This window comes from Anolis carolinensis, chromosome 4, assembly GCF_035594765.1.
Source record: "Anolis carolinensis isolate JA03-04 chromosome 4, rAnoCar3.1.pri, whole genome shotgun sequence".
NCBI lineage: Eukaryota > Metazoa > Chordata > Lepidosauria > Squamata > Dactyloidae > Anolis > Anolis carolinensis.
The window spans coordinates 255,439,083-255,456,915 of NC_085844.1; the positions used below are offsets into that span (position 1 = coordinate 255,439,083).

General features: G+C 44.1%; 1 protein-coding gene across 1 annotated transcript in view; it reads left to right on the top strand.

Moving 5' to 3' along the window:
• znf335 (zinc finger protein 335) overlaps positions 1-17,833 on the top strand; it is a 64,313-nt gene that overhangs the window by 17,987 nt on the left and 28,493 nt on the right. Inside the window, exons 10-15 of the mRNA XM_062979796.1 lie at positions 1,877-1,989; positions 2,193-2,211; positions 3,693-3,809; positions 3,913-3,989; positions 7,535-7,695; positions 11,816-12,054. Coding sequence (XP_062835866.1) covers positions 1,877-1,989; positions 2,193-2,211; positions 3,693-3,809; positions 3,913-3,989; positions 7,535-7,695; positions 11,816-12,054 — 726 coding nt within the window. The remainder of the gene's footprint in view (positions 1-1,876; positions 1,990-2,192; positions 2,212-3,692; positions 3,810-3,912; positions 3,990-7,534; positions 7,696-11,815; positions 12,055-17,833) is intronic.

Consider the following 17,833-nt stretch of genomic DNA (forward strand, 5'->3'; position numbering starts at 1 on the left):
TTTTGAGTTTTTTAATCTGCAAGAAATTGTGGGATGGTATCTGTGTCTCTGCAGCGTAGAAGGAGGGTCAGGGAGCACAGCAGATGTGCTTTCCTGGTCCTTAGTTTTCCCAATCTCCATGTGTCTTGGAACAATTTCTCCCCATAGAGATGTTCAATGTGTTGCCAAAGGCTTTCATGGCCGGGATCACAGGGTTGTTGTATGTATTTTGGTTGTTGTATGATTTTACATGCTCTAACACAGTAGTTCTCACCCTGCGGTCCCCAGATGTTTTTGGCCTACAACTCCCAGAAATCCCAGCCAGTTTACCAGCTGTTAGGATTTCTGGGAGTTGAAGGCCAAAAACATCTGGGGACCCCAGGTTGAGAACCACTGCTCTAACATAATATACCATTTCTCATGTTTTTGTGATAGAACCAATTAAGAAATGGCATTTATAACCCAGGAACAAAAATCGTGTTACAGAGTGTCATTGTTTTATAATAGTTGAATGCAAGTGTCCCCAGCAATCGGGGGAAAGAATAGATATAATATTATAATGTAATACAGTATAGTACAGTAGAGTCTCGCTTATCCAACATTCTGGATTATCCAACGCTTTTTTGTAGTCAATGTTTTCAATACATCGTGATATTTTGGTGCCAAGTTCGTAAATACAGTAATTTCTACATAGCATTACTGTGTATTGAACTACTTTTTCTCTCAAATTTGTGGTATAACATGATGTTTTGGTGTTTAATTTGTAAAAGCATAACCTAATTTGATGTTTAATAGGCTTTTCCTTAATGCCTCCTTATTATCCAACATAGTCGCTTATCCAAGTTGGATAAGTGAGACTCTACTGTAATATCAATTATTATCTGTATATAAAAAAGAGTAATGAAATTTCGGCCTAGGACAAAACAACAAAACTACACATCCCAGAAACACTAAACTTGGCAGCACAACCCCTCATCCATGCCTCTACGTTCATACAACAAATAGCTCCAGCTACTCCAGAAAACGGCCAGGCTTTGAGACTGCAAGGCTATTCACTGCTATTCCACCTGGCCAACAAAGGATTCCCATAACGCGTGGCCGGGCAAAGCTAGTATATTATATATTACATGTAACATTACTAACAATATTGCAGTGTAGTGGTATGGTACAATATAGTAATATATAATGCTAATATTGTGCTATGCTCATAATATAGTATACTAGCTGTGCCTGGCCACGCGTTGCTGTGCCGTTGTCTGGTGGTGTTGGTGAGAAATTGTTGAGGTAGTGGTGGTATTGAATGTCTGTTGTATGGTTGTCTTTTTGTTTAGTATGCAAACTGAAGTGGATTATATGGCAGTGTGGAGTCAAGATAATCCAGTTCAAAGCAGATAATATAAGATTCTAAATGGGTTATATACCTGTGTGGAAGGGCCTTGAGTCTACACTGCCATATAATCCAGTTAAAATCTGATAATCTGTGGAAGAGGCCTAAGTGAGGCCTAACTGTGCCTGTCCCCTGGGCTGAGTAGGTTGCTAGGAGACCAAGTGGGCAGAGCTTAGCCTTCTAACTGGCAGCAATTGGATAAAAACTATTATTCCTCTCCCTCTAATTAGGACTTTCTTTTTCTTTTCTTTTTGTTGTATCAACCTAGAGGCGTGGATGATGGGTTGTGTTGTCAAATTTCGAGGTTGGGGGGGCCTGTAGTTTTGTTGTTTTGTCCGCTGCCCTGATGCCATTACTCTTTTATATATATAGATTGTATGTACATGTTATTTGTAAGCTGCTCTGAGTCCCCTTTAGGGTGAGAAGGGTGGCATATAAATGTAGTAAATAAATATAAATCAGAGAATGTAATGAAGACCCCTGATGCTGGACCCCTCTCCCCCCTCCCAGGAGCACATGTTCAACCACGTGGGAAGCAAACCCTACAAGTGCGAGGAGTGCGACTACTCCAGCGTCTACAAGAAGGACGTGATCCGCCACTCCGCCGTCCACAACCGGGACAAGTGAGCCTCCCTCCTTACCTTCCAGTCGGGGAAAGGGGGCTGTATTATTGCTAATAGTGCTAACAGTAGGACATGTATTTACACTCCACTTTCCCCTCCCCAATGCGACTCCAAGTGGCTGCGCTGGGCACAGCACACTTCTTTCCCCTTCTTCCTCCTTCCACATCCTCACCGGCTTCTTTCGCTTTCTCCTGTTCATTTAGGAAGAAGAGAGCCGACCCGGTGAGTAGCCACTTCCTCCCCTGAAATGCCATTCTCTTCTATGGATTGATTTCCAAGTTCATTATCCAATTGCCAACTGCAGTTTTGCAACCACCAAAAGTGCAAGCAGGCCTGTCATAAATACTCTTTAAGCATCAAAAAGGTTATTTTATTTTGTTCATAGTGAGACAGAGTATACCACAGAGCAACACAGAGAAAGAAAGTGGACACACAGATTCTATAGTTACACTAGCTGTGCCCAGCCACGCGTTGCTGTGGCAAAGTGGTGGTGGTATTGGTTAAAAATTGTTGTGTAATTTTTATTTGACGTTATTTGTATTTTTTTTATAAATTTTATTGTAAGTTATCTTTTTATTATATTTTATTATTTTCTTGTATTATTTTTAGTTATTTTCTGTTATAGTATTTTATTGTATTAATTTTTTAGTGTTTTTAATTATTAGTGTTTTTTATTATTTTTTATTGGGTTGCTAGGAGATCAAGTTGGAGGAGCTTAGCCTTCTAACTGGCAGCAATTGGATAAAAGCAATTATTCCTCTCTCTCTAATTAGGACTTTATTTTTCTTTTCTTTTTGTTGTATCAACCTAGAGCCGCGGATGATGGGTTGTGTTGTCAAATTTCGAGGTTGGGGGTCCTGTAGTTTTGTTGTTTTGTGGGTCGCCGTGATGCCATCACTCTTTTATATATATAGATTGGGAACACAAACAAAAGGGATATTACACTTCACTCAACATTCACTCATTCATCATGCCAACATTACCATCTTTTCTACCTTCGCCTGGAAAAAAGATCCAAACGTAGGCCAGATTGCATTCCCTGCAAATCTGCCATTCTGCAAATACACCGTCTCTCCCTTGGAAAAGGTGGCGGGTGTACAGAACTTGTTCTCCTTCATTCTGCTACACTTTTGGATTGTAAAGGTCTCTTATATAGCAACACTAGCTGTGCCCAGCCATGCGTTGCTGTGGCAAAGTTTTAGTGGTATTGGTTAAAAATTGTTGTGGAATTTTTATTTGATGTTATTTGTATTTTTTTATTAATTGTATTATAACTTATCTTTTTTATTTATTATATTTTATTATTTTCTTGTATTATTGTTAGTTATTTTCTGTTATTATAGTATTTTATTGTATTAATTTTTTAGTGTTTTTAATTATTTTTTAGTGTTTTTTATTATTTTTTATTGGGTTGCTAGGAGACCAAGTTGGAGGAGCTTAACCTTCTAACTGGCAGCAATTGGATAAAAGCAATTATTCCTCTCTCTCTAATTAGGACTTTATTTTTCTTTTCTTCTTGTTATATCAACCTAGAGCCGTCGATGATGGGTTGTGTTGTCAAATTTCGAGGTTGGGGGGCCTGTAGTTTTGTTGTTTTGTGGGTCGCCGTGATGCCATCACTCTTTTATATATATAGATTGGGAACACAAACAAAAGGGATATTACACTTCACTTTCTGTCACTCCGACTCTTGTGTCCCGCAGCCCCCCAAGCGCAGCTCCTTCCCCTGCCCCATCTGCGACCGCGTCTACTCGATGCAGAAGCGGCTCACGCAGCACATGAAGACGCACAGCAGCGAGAAGCCCCACATGTGCGACAAGGTGAGCGCGGAGGGGACGGACAACCAGAAGGCAGGTGGGTTTTGGGAGATACAGACCAGACTCTTGAGTGAGTCCCCTTCCTCGCTCCCTCCTTCCCTCACAGTGTGGGAAGTCCTTCAAGAAGCGCTACACCTTCAAGATGCACCTGCTGACCCACATCCAGGCTGTGGCAAACCACAGGTAAGGCGCCTAATAGGCAACCGCCAGGTAGCTACTGGTAATATCACTACTGGTGTTCACTATCTTGGACTTGGCAATGTTGTTACACGGCCCAATGGATCTTAGTACAATCTGTTTTATGGATAACCTCAGTGGCCGCAGGTTCTGGGAATTTTTTAGTCGTATATGACTCATCATATATGGTTTTATATACTGTGCAATTTGTGTATTTGGCTTATCGTGTTTTTTGTTTGAATGTATATGTTATGTAATTTCTGTTTTTAAGTCGCTTTCAATCCTATCCATGGGAGAAAAGCGGGATATATATAATTAACTAAATAAATAATGGAATCAATCAAGGGTTTGTCTCCTGGGATAGAAATATATAATAATAATAATAATAATAATAATAATAATAATAATAATAATAATAATAAGGCCACCCTACTGGGATCTGCGCGCATCATCCGAAAATACATCACACAGTCCTAGACACTTGGGAAGTATTCGACTTGTGATTTTGTGATACGAAATCCAGCATGTCTATCTTGTTTGCTGTGTCATGCAATAAAATAATAATAATAATAATAATAATAATAATAATAAATCACACAGTCCTAGACACTTGGGAAGTGTCTGATGTGTGATCCAATACAACAGCCAGCAGAGGGTCTGCTGTGGACTCATCTTGTTGTGTTTCAAATAATAATAATAATATAACACTTTATTTATATTCTGCTCTCCTTGAAGAGACTCAGAGCAGATTACAGCATTTAAACAGACACAGGCAAACATTCAGTGCCTTGTTACAATGAAATACAATGAGACACAAATGCACAGACAAAGGCAAAGGCTTCTCCTTTCATTTCCAGCTCTGGAGGAGGTGCTCTTCTCCATTTCTAAGCCGAGGAGCCTGTGTTGTCTGTAGACACTTCCTACTTGTGTGACCGGCATGATTGCATGGAGCGTCTTTTGCCTTTTCCCGCTGAGGCAGTACCTATTGATCTACTCGTATTTGCATCTTTTCAAACTGCTAGGTTGGCAGATTGGAGGAGGGCGAATGTGGTCCCTATCTTCAAGAAGGGAAAAAAGAACGACCCAAACAATTACCGTCCGGTCAGCCTCACATCAATACCAGGCAAAATTCTGGAAAAGATCATTAAGGAAGTGGTCTGCGAACACTTAGAAACAAATGCGGTCATTGCTAATAGTCAACACGGATTTACCAAAAACAAGTCATGCCAGACTAATCTGATCTCTTTTTTCGATAGAGTTACGAGTTGGGTCGATACAGGGAATGCTGTGGATGTAGCCTACCTGGATTTCAGTAAGGCCTTCGACAAAGTCCCCCACGACCTATTAAACTAGTAAAATGTGGGCTAGATAAAACTACGGTGAGGTGGATCTGCAATTGGCTAAGCGAACGAACCCAAAGGGTGATTCTCACCAATGCGTTGTCTTCATCATGGAAAGAAGTGACAAGTGGAGTGCCACAAGCAGGGCTCCGTCCTGGGCCCGGTTCTGTTCAGGATCTTTATTAACGACTTAGACAAAGGGTTAGAAGGCACGATCCTCAAGTTTGCAGACGACACAAAACTGGGAGGGATAGCTAACACTCCAGAAGACAGGAGCAGAATTCAAAACGATCTTGACAGACTAGAAAGATGGGCCAAAACTAACAAAATGAAGTTCAACAGGGACAAATGCAAGATACTTCACTTCGGCAGAAAAAATGGAAATCAAAGATACAGAATGGGGGACGATGCCTGGCTGGACAGCAGTGTGTGCGAAAAAGACCTTGGAGTCCTCGTGGACAACAAGTTAAACATGAGCCAACAATGTGATGCGGCTGCTAAAAAAGCCAATGGGATTCTGTCCTGCATCAATAGGGGAATAGCGTCTAGATCCAGGGAAGTCCTGCTCCCCCTTATTCTATTCTGCCTTGGTCAGACCACACCTGGAATCACACTGTGTCCAATTTTGGGCACCACAGTTGAAGGGAGATGTTGACAAGCTGGAAAGCGTCCAGAGGAGGGCAACTAAAATGATTAAGGGTCTGGAGAACAAGCCCTATGAGGAGCGGCTTAAAGAGCTGGGCATGTTTAGCCTGCAGAAGAGAAGGCTGAGAGGAGTCATGATAGCCATGTACAAATACGTGAAGGGAAGTCATAGGGAGGAGGGAGCAAGCTTGTTTTCTGCTGCCCTGCAGACTAGGACGCAATGGAACAATGGCTTCAAACTACAGGAAAGGAGATTCCACTTGAACATCAGGAAGAACTTCCTCACTGTGAGAAGGGCTGTTCGGCAGTGGAACTCTCTGCCCCAGACTGTGGTGGAGGCTCCTTCCTTGGAGGCTTTTAAGCAGAGGCTGGATGGCCATCTGTCGGGGGTGCTTTGAATGCGATTACCTGCTTGTTAGCAGGGGGTTGGACTAGATGGCCCATGTGGTCTCTTCCAACTCTACTATTCTATGATTCTATGATTCTAGGAGCTAGGACTAACAGGGGAAGCTCACCCCATCCCGCAGATTCTAACTGGCAACCTTGAGGTCAGCAGTTCAGCAGCACAAGGCTTTAACCCATTGCGTCACCGGGGTCCGAATCCTTGTTCAGCTGTGGCTCAATGCTATAGAATCATGGGATTTGTAGTTCAGGAAGGCACCAGCATTCCCTAGCAAGGAGTGTTAAGGACCTTGTGAAACAACAAGTCACAGGGTTGTTGTATATTTTCCGGGCTGTATGGCCATGTTCTAGAAGTATTCTCTCCTGGGTTTGCGGATGACCAGAACATCTAGAAATGGCAGTTTTCCTTCCTTTTCTTTTTCCATGGTGAATTGGATGTTTGGGTGGATGCTGTTGACGTGGTCCAGGAACTTGCTGAGTTCCTCTTCCCCATGGCTCCAAATGGTAAAGGTGTCATCAACATATCTGAACCATACAATTGGCTTTTTTGGTGCTGTTTCTAGGGCTTGTTTTTGAAAGTGTTCCATATAGAAATTTGCTACTACTGGGCTGAGAGGGCTCCCCATGGCCACTCCATCCTTCTGTTCATAGAATCCAGTGTCCCATTGAAAGTAGCTAGTGGTGAGGCAATGGTGAAACAGGGCTGTGATGTCTTATGGGAAGTTTTGTTTGATTAGTGTGAGGGTGTCAGCTATCGGGACTTTATTAAATAGGGACACCACATTGAAGCTGATCAGGATGTCCTTGGTGCTTAGCTTGAGGTTGCTGATCTTTTCTATGAAGTGTGTTGAGTCCTTGATATAGTGCTCAGTGAGCCCAATATGGGTTTGTAGCTGTGTAGCCAGAAACAAGTCACAAGTCAGAAGTCCCATGATTCCGCAGCAGGGAGCTTTGGCAGTTAAAGTGATGATGTCAAACTACATCCAGAGATGTTCTGTGAGTTGAAAACAAAAGCAATGTCTTCATCTCAGGCTTTTCACTTTGATGGGGCTCTTGCGTCACGGATACAAGTGGATGGGGAGGGGCTCATCCGGGTGAGGCGGGGGCATGCCTTGCAGACCCCTTTACAGCCTGGCCTCCTCTTCTTCCTCCTCCTGCGGCCAGGTTCAAGTGCGAGTTCTGTGACCACGTCTGCGAAGACCGGAAGCTGCTCCTCAACCACCAGCTCCGCCACGTCAACGACCGGCCCTTCCGCTGCAGCCTCTGCCCCTACGCCACCGTCCGCGAGGACTTCCTGCTCTCCCACACCGCCGTCAAGCACACAGGTAGGGGGGTTGTTTTGAGGTGGGGGCTGCTGAGGTCATGAGGCGGGTGGCCATCTGTCAGGGATGCTTTGGTTGTATGTTCTTGCCTGGCAGGGGGTTGGACTGGATGGCCTTTGTTTGGGGCCTCTTCCCAGTCTGGGATTCTTTGGAAGCTTCTGTACAAATAGAGTAATTTGCAGCGCAGCAGTAGTTGGATGGAGTCAGTGGAATGCAGAACGAAGAGACACCCAGAGACGTTAGTAAAACTATATACAAAGTTTTACTGTAAGCAGTAATAATCAAGACAAACAGGCTTGCAGACAATGGACACAGGACTTAACACCTAGGCAGACAGCACTCAACTCAACTCAGAATTGAACTGATGTAATCAGTAATGCACAAACACTTGTGTCTGGATACTCCCCGGTTCCAGCCACACATCAAGGTCATCACAGCTTCTCAGCAATTAACTCTTTCCAGACTATATTACACTCTGGATGATGCAATCAGTATGCAATACAGACAAGACACAAATTGCATTTAAACACTACCTATACACAAATCCCACATTAACACAAATATCACGGATTCTCAGCATTGGAAGGACCCCCTGGAGCTCATCCAGCCCATCCTTCTGACCAGTGTCCTCATATAGTCCTACAAGGGCCAGACAGCTGTGTGAGTGTTTATTTTGAAGGTGAGGATAAGTACTTCAGCCAGCAGCAACTGTACTTGCTGAACATCATTCGTGTCAGGGTGGATACTGGATGCTGGGATAGGGAGTTGAATCGATCATCCATCACCCTGACTGATGTGGTGAATCAGTTCTCTCTCTACTCACCCGAAGGACCACTTTATGCAGCAGCAAAGTGGCACCAACAAAACGACAGCTGAGTCGTTGATTTACTGCTGATCCCAGCAGGTCTAATTACTTTATTATACACTAGCTGTGCCCGGCCACGCGTTGCTGTGGCAAAGTCTGGTGGTATGGGAAATAAAGTATTGAGGAATTCGTGGTAGTTAAGGTAAAGGGTCCCCTGGGCTGAGTGGGTTGCTAGGGGACCAAGTGAACAGAGCTTAGCCTTCAAACTGGCAGCAATTGGATAAAAACAATTATTCCTCTCCCTCTAATTAGGACTTTATTTTTCTTTTCTTTTTGTTGTATCAACCTAGAGGCATGGATGAGGGGTTGTGCTGTCAATTTTCGAGTTTGTGGGGTGTTTACTTCTGTTGTTTTGTCCGCTGCCGTGATGCCATCACTCTTTTATATATATAGATATATACAGTTGCTGAAAGCCATAGCTCTCTCCGCTCCACATTCCTCAGCTCATGATTAAAGTTCCAGTCAAACAGTTCAAACGGAAGCTCTGAACTATTGGTCCTGTGGGCAATCAATCAAGCTGACTTAAGCTTAACCCATGCGCTGCTGGAATGCTTTGCCGGAAACACACTTGCAAACACCCAACAGCAAAATTTGGTATAACATTTCAATCTAACAACAGAAACACACTAACACTTTGCTCTACTACCGGCACTAGAAGAGGCATGGGCAAACTTTGGTCCTCCAGATGTTTTGGACTCCAACTCCCACCATTCCTAACAGCCTCAGGCCCCTTCCTTTCCCCCCTCAGCCGCTTAAGCGGCTGAGGGGGGAAAGGAAAAGGCCTGAGGCTGTTAGGAATGGTGGGAGTTGGAGTCCAAAACATCTGGAAGGAGGGCCCACGTTCACCCATGTTTGTGCTATGAGTATGTCATCCACATACTGAAAGATGTCGTCCACGTACTGTAGGAATTGTGGGAGTTGAAGTCCAAAACATCTGGCCCATCCCTGGTGTAGATGCACCAAAACAGAAGTAAAAACTGAAGCTGAATGGGAACACGAAGAGGGTCACATCTCTTCCGATGACTTGAGGGTTGCTATTATAATAATAATAATAATAGTGTTTATTTATGTCAGAGTAATGGTGAATGTTTTGTGCTTGCGTACCAGGAAATAAATCACTAGTTTGGAATATGGGGAAGTTGCAACTTTACTGATAGCGAGCCTCATCGGTCACCATTAAGCTCTGTTGTTGAAGAGACATGTGTGAGAGTAGCTCCGGTTGCACTTGTGTACATAGTTGTAAATAAAGGCTTTGAGCCGCTGAGGTTGACTGATGACAGTTTACTTTCCATGGGACTGGATAAGCATGCCATGTCTTTGGATGGAGAGCAATTGAGACGAAGAAGGTGATTATGTCTCAATTTGACCTCACACACATTGACAATTTATACCCCGCTTTTCTCGCCAACAAGGAGATTCAGTTTGCTAGACTGCAAATCCCAGGCCAGGAAGGGCAGCTCAAAGTCCGAGCGAGGGGCCAACAAGCCCTAATTAAGTACCTTGTATAAGAATAGTGTCCAGGATGTGAGTGGAGGAAAGAAAGACTGGGATGTGAAAGTCAGGCCCACACGAGAACGAGGGAATGTACTGACTCACCCAAAAGAAACACAGACAAAAAGTGATGTTTGTCTGCTGGGAGGGTTTGATTGGGTGTTCCAGGGCATTTTATTTATTTATTTATTTATTTCCAATATTTATATCCCGCCCTTCTCACCCGAAGGGACTCAGGGCGGCTTACAACACTGGTACAATTAGATGCCTATACAAAATCAATCAACAGTACATAAAATCAGTTAAAAACAATTAAATACAATATAAAATTACAGTATATAAATTTTAAAAATATCCTGACTTCCTTCAAATTGCCTCTGCTACAATGACAACTATAGTTGTCTCTTTTACTATCTCATCACATTCCCATTATTTGCAAAACTTATATTGCTTAAATAGAGAAGATAAGCTTTCTATCTACTCTGTGTATGTTCCTTTGGTCGGTCTATACAATGAACTATGCAGAGTTTGTCAGTATATTTGCTGTAACCACAATTGTGTGAATAGCATTTGTTATTGGGTTTTGTTTGTCATGAAATGGTTAATTGAGATGAATCACCTTCCCAGTCTCAATACCTCTCCCGATGAATCTGGCAGACGGCTCAGATCGCACAGGACAAAATCCAGACGTCCCAAATGTCAGCTGAAACCAGCGGCTTATATTTTATTGCAGTTGTATACATAATATTTACACAACCTGCCGGAGCTTAGCATTTGTGCATCCGACCTTCTTCAGAACACCACATGGGAAGCACTGTCACCTCCCACATTCCATTGCATGATGAATGTCCTGTTACTATCGGAAGCTTCAACTGCTTTGCTCTAGCCATAAATCTCTACTCTATGCATTTAACTCTTACGTCGCTGGGTTACTGGATTACATGCTGCATTACAGACACACTGTGACGTCTCATGGGCCTTGTAGTCCCGTTCCTAGTGCTATTGTGGCAGATGAGGAGGAAAACATGGGATTTCCACCGGTTCAGCTTGAATCGGAGCCTCTCCACCTGGAGGATGTTTGTCCTCAGGAAGTTAACCAAACAAGCCTTGGGCAGAATTCTCCCCCGTTTTCCCGAAAGGACAATTATAATAGAGATAGAGGAGTCAATTGATCAGCTTGAGAGAGAGATCGTGTGTGGACTTCGTACTCCTTGTTCCCTGCTTCCCGGATCTAGTTTCAAGTCTTGCCTTGTCTCACGTTTTGCCACGGACCTTGTTTCATGCTTCAAGTTGTCACGTTTCAAGTCCTTGATCCAGCCAAGAATCAAGCCTATGATCCAGCCTTGTTGTCAAGCTTCAATGGACTAAAGACCTTGTCATCTCCCCACACTATTGCTTGGCAAAGTGTGTGTTTCGGTTAATGGATTATAACTTTGAACTCTAATATCTTATATTGGACAATATTTTCCTGGACTATATTTGGCCTTTCCTGAAAGGTCTGCTTCTGAACTATATTCTTCACTTGTTTTTATTGACTTTATATAATTCCTTAATAAAGATATTAGATAGAATCTGGTCTCTGCGCATGGTTATTGGTGCTCTGCAGCCTGGGTCCTGACACACACACACTCTAGCAGTTGGCTTGAAACTATAAGTACAATTTTAAAAATTACCTCAACATGCCCGGCAGAACAGGTTTAGATTGCATGGCCTTTGGGGGCCCTTTTTCAACTCCGAATGCACAACCTTAATTCCTTGTCCTTTCAGGCGGGAAGCCCTTTGCCTGCGAGTTCTGCCACTTCACCACGAGGCACAAGAAGAACCTGCGCCTGCACGTGGGGGGCCGCCACGCGGAGCACTTTGAGGAGTGGGCCCAGCGACACCCCCAGGAGCCCCCCTGCCGCCGGCGCCCCTTCTTCACCCTCCAGCAGATCGAGGAGCTCAAGCAGCAGCAGCAGCAGCACAACCCCACTGAGGCCGCCCTCCCCGCAGACCCCGGCACAACGGTCAGTGACACCAGACCATGGCCCCCCGTCCACCCTTGGCCACCCTTTCCCGGCTGCTCTCGTGGCGCAGGGACACTAATGTGGTTCTTAAGCTCAGTAACACCAGGGAGCTGATAGTAGATTGCAGAAGGAAGAGATCAGAAATCGAGCCTTTGGTTATCAGTAGAGATCAAGTGGAGTGGGTTTTGTTTATTTATTTATTTGCAGTACAGTAGAGTCTCACTTATCCAACATAAACATGCCGGCAGAATATTGGATAAGCAAAAATGTTGGATAATAAGGAGGGATTAAAGAAAAGCCTATTAAGCATCAAATTATGTTATGATTTTACAAATTAAGCACCAAAAACATGTTTTGCAACAAATCGACAGAAAAAGTAGTCCAAAACATGGCAACATTATGTAGTAATTACTGAATAATTTTTATTTATTTATTTATTTATTTATTACAATACTTATATCCCGCCCTTCTCACCCATAGGGGACTCAGGGTGGCTTACAATAAAACATAGTATAAAAGATTACAGGCAATTCAATCAGTTAAAAATTAAATACATTAAACATTGATAAAAAAATACGCATATAAATACACAGTTGGCGCATTTATGAATTTAGCACCAAAACATTGCAATGTATTGAAAACATTGACTACAAAAACATTTGCTACTAACAAATTGGCTACAAATTAAGATAGAATTGCATAAAATGAACTTACAGTAGTAACTTTGTCTGAAATTAAATCCATAAAATATCAATCCTTGCTGCCTAGAGAAACAGCTGTGGATCCAGGCAGGAGGCAAACTGCGTTGGATAATCCAGAATGTTAGATAAGCGAAACTCTATTTATATTCTGCCCTTCTTTCTCACCTCAAAGGGGACTCAACAGATGCAACTGTTTTTCGAGCTGCTTAGGTCAACAGCGAGCTAGGCTATTAAATAGTTGGGAGCTCAATCCGACCCAGGCTTCGATCTCATGACCTCTTGGTCAGTAGTAATTTATTACAGCTGGCTACTAAGCAGCTGCACCACAGCCTGGTCCTGGGTTTTAGGACCCTGGGTGCTCTTGTTAAGGCGGACCTGACCTGGGCCAGCATTCAGCTGTGGCATTGGTTTAAGGGTCCAGCAGAGATTGTATTTTTATCTAAGACTTAAGGAACCAACCATTGAATCAAAAACAGCTAGTGATTTTCTCTCTCTGGGCTCTAGACTATTGCGTATGTATCATTTGCTAATTGCTCGGAGGCAGATCGGAAGGCACTCCTGCCCGGAGAATTATGGGTGGCCCTTTTTGGAAGTCCTTTATTATCATTCCTGCTGCCTTAAGAAAGCTCTGAATACTCTTAAGGATCCATTTCACACTGGATATTCTTCTTTTTGAATTATTCCCACCTGGCAGACCGTATGGGATGATTAAAACAAGGACAAACAGGCTGAGAGACAGCTTTTATCCCAGAGCTGTGACTATATTGAACCCTATGACTAATAATAATAATAATCTTATTCGTTGTCCCCTGCCTCCATAATAATAACAATAATAATAATAATAATAATAATAATAATAATAATAATAATAACACTGTCCGAATTTTTAGCACTGATATCAACATGGAGTTTGGTTTGGACAAATGTTCGACAGTGGCATTGAAGAAGGGAAAAATCATTGAAAGTGAGGGCATAAATATGCCCAATGGCCAAACAATAAAGTGTCACCAGCCAGAGGCCTATAAATATCTGGGCATATTACAGCTGGACAACATCAAGCATGAACATGTGAAGACTGTGGTCAGTAAAGAATACACACAAAGGGTCAGAAAAATTCTCAAAAGCAAGCTCAATGGAGGCAACACCATAAAGGCCATAAACACCTGGGCCACACCTGTCATAAGATATACTGCTGGCATTATAAACTGGACACAGATGGAACTGGACAATTTGGACAGAAAAACAAGAAAACTCATGACCATTCATCATTCACTGCACCCTCACAGTGATGTTGACCGGCTATATCTGCCTAGAAGATCAGGGGGCAGAGGACTCTTGCAAGTAAAACAAGCAGTCAAAGAAGAAGAACATGCCCTGGCAGAAGATGTAAAGCAAAGTGAAGAACCTGCTTTGATTGAAGTCAAAAATCAGAAACTCCTCAAAGCACAGCAGACAAAAAACCAGTACAAGAAAGCCACACTACAAACTAGAGCTGACAGCTGGCACAACAAAACATTGCATGGAAAGTTCCTTGACAAAATTGAAGGAAAAGCTGACATGGAGAAGACCTGGCTCTGGCTCACGAATGGGACCCTGAAGAAGGAGACAGAAGGCCTGATCCTTGCAGCCCAGGAGCAAGACATCAGGACAAAGGCAATTAATAATAATAATAATAATAATAATAGAAGACCTGGCTCTGGCTCACGAATGGGACCCTGAAGAAGGAGACAGAAGGCCTGATCCTTGCAGCCCAGGAGCAAGACATCAGAACAAATGCAATTAAGGCCAAGATTGAAAAATCAGCTGATGACCCAAAATGCAGACTGTGCAAGGAAGCTGACGAAACCATTGATCATCTCCTCAGCTGCTGTAAGAAAATTGCACAGACAGACTACAAACAGAGGCACAACTGTGTGGCCCAAATGATCCATTGGAACTTATGCCTCAAGCACCACCTCCCAGCAGCAAAGAACTGGTGGGATCACAAACCAGCAAAGGTCGTGGAAAATGAACACGCAAAGATACTGTTATGATTGAGCCTCGTGGCTCTGTTTCTGACAGGCGTGGGCGTAAGACTCCTCGAGAGTCGGATACTCTCGAGGAGCGAGAGAGAAAAAGACTGCGAGACATATTTGCAGCACCCTCTGACGAAGAGTCTTTCGAAGGGTTCACGGAGAGAATGGAGGAAGGGCTGGTTAGCTCAGAGGAGGATGAGATGGATTGGACTCGGGTAAGGGAGGAATTGGGGGCCACTGGCCATGATGGGGCAGAAGATGAATGGGGACCTTCAGGATTAGACCCATGGCGTAGCTGGAGGGATGGGACGGGATCCACAGCTGGAGATGCTGTTGGGCGTAGTCAGAGGTGTTCCAGCTCTGACGAGGAAAGTGATGAGGAAACGCCCGGGTTAAGGAGGGCAGCTGACAGTGATGAAGATTTGTAACTGGCATAAAATGGGGCTTGGGAGCAATTGCAAATTGCGTCGGGCAAGGTAATCTGGGCAAACGCTTGGGATTCGTGTGTGTGTGTGGGACGCTTCCCTGAAGACTTGTGTACTTTCCTGTGCTGAGACGTAAGTTGATTGGAATCCAGGGTCAGACGGCGGGAGGGATTGTGTGGGCATTTGTTTGTGCAAACCTGTGCTTACTCTTATTAGCTTGACCTTCCGTCGTCTTTCTGACGGACGCCATCTCCTGCTTTGAGAACCCGGACTGAACTGACCACGGCTTGTCTTCCCCCCCCTTCTTGGACTTGGAAAAACTACAAACGTCTGGCTTTGATCTACGGAACGGAACTGGTCTACTCTACTTCTACAATCCTTGGCTGCGTCTGCTCGTGTTGGAGATCCTGTCTGCTGTGTGTGTGTGTGGGAGCGACGCAAGTTACTCTAAGCACAGTGTTGGCAGCAGAGAGGAATCTGCTGCCAATTAGTTGCATTCTTTGTATCTTTTGTTCCTTGGCTTTCGTTCTGTTAATACCTTGGCTGAAGCAAGCAGTTTTGTTTTACCCGGATTAAACTCCGGTTTAATCCGGTTTATCTTTTGAACATTTACTTTTGTCCCTTTTTGCTCCTAAAGGCAAAAAACTGCCTGGCCCTTGTGTTTTTACGGGCATTTTTGAGTTCTGTAAACTAATAAACTCTGTTACTTTGAATCTTGTGGCGTTCTGTCCTTGACAGATACTGTGGGACTTCCGAATCCAGACTGACAAAGTTCTGGAACACAACACACCAGATATCACAGTTGTGGAAAAGAACAAGGTTTGGATAATTGATGTCGCCATCCCAGGTGACAGTCGCATTGATGAAAAACAACAGGAAAAACTCAGCCGCTCTCAGGACCTCAAGATTGAACTTCAAAGACTCTGGCAGAAACCCGTGCAGGTGGTCCCGGTGGTGATGGGCACACTGGGTGCCGTGCCAAAAGATCTCAGCCGGTATTTGGAAACAATAGACATTGACAAAATTACGATCTGCCAACTGCAAAAGGCCACCCTGCTGGGATCTGCACGCATCATCTGAAAATACATCACACAGTCCTAGACACTTGGGAAGTGTTCGACTTGTGGTTTTGTGAAACGAAATCCAGCATGTCTATCTTGTTTGCTGTGTCATACAACATCGTTGTGTCAATAATAATAATAATAATAATAATAATAATAATAATAATAATTTTATTCTTATACCCCACCCCATCTCCCCGAAGGGACTCGGGGTGGCTTACATGGGGCCATGCCCGGACACAACAGTGTAAAAGCAAAAGCAAAACAATAAAGCAAATCAATCAACAATAAAACATCAACAGTCACAAAAGGTCAACATACAAAATAAAATGTTAAAATCATGAGTTGAATTCAAGGATCTGGGCCAAGGTGCAAAATATGTCGAAGGGACTCGGGGCGGCTTTCATATGGTACAAAATGCCTAAAACAATGCACAAAATAAACACAGAGTAATGTGTTCTCTCCAATAATGGAGAGAAGCTCCTTTTGTAAACAAACAAGCACTTTTGGAGGCTTTCCTTTCCAGGACAGTTGACTAGTCCCGGCAACTGGCAATTCCGCCCAGTTTTTCCATCAGGGGGAGGAGGGCTTGACTGGAGGTGGCCCCATTGAGGTGATATGGGGGAGGAGAAAGCACGGTCACCACCAACCCAGGGAGAAGCGCAACAGAGTTTTTGCGACCCTGGAGAGGATTAGGTGTGGTAGTCTTCAGGACAGACCCCCCAACCTTAAGGTCCTGCTTTTGAACGCCAGATCTGTCAATGGTAAAATAGCTGTCATCCAGGATTTGATCCTGGATGAGAGGGCAGATCTGGCATGCATCACCGAGACATGGCTGGATGAGCTGGGAGGTGTGAATCTTACCCAGCTGTGTCCTCCTGGTTTCGGGGTGCATCAACAGGCCAGAGTTGGGGGGCGGGGAGGAGGAGTTGCGGTGATCTTTCGGCAGTCCATCGCCCTGATCAGATGCGCCGTTCCACAATCCCCGAGGTTCGAGTGTGTCTTCCTGAAGGTGGGAGCCCGAGACAGCTTGGGGATTCTGTTGGTGTACCGTCCACCCCGCGACCCAGCAGTCTCTCTGTCCGAGCTAGCAGAAGTGGTCTCCAATTCGGCCCTTGTCTCCCAACAACTGATAGTTTTGGGAGACTTTAACATTCATGCCGAGTCCACATTGACAGGTGCAGCTCAGGATTTCATGGTTGCCATGACAACCATGGGGCTGTCTCAAGTTATATCAGGGCCCACACATCAGGCAGGACACACCTTGGACCTTGTTTTTATTGTGGACGGTGGGACAGTCAGAGTGGAAGAGCAAAACATTCTTCCATTGTCATGGTCTGACCATCATCTGATCTGTTTAAGTATCGCCGTGCCTTCTAACCTCCGCAGGGGTGGTGGACCCATTAAGATGGTCCGCCCCAGGAGACTGATGGATCCGGATGGACTTCTGAGGTCTCTTGGGGATCTTCCTGTCCTGGAGACTGGCGATCCTGTCGATGTCCTGGTTGATCGCTATAATAGTGAGCTATCAAGGGCATTGGACACGATCGCTCCCGAACGTCCCCTCTCACTGCGTA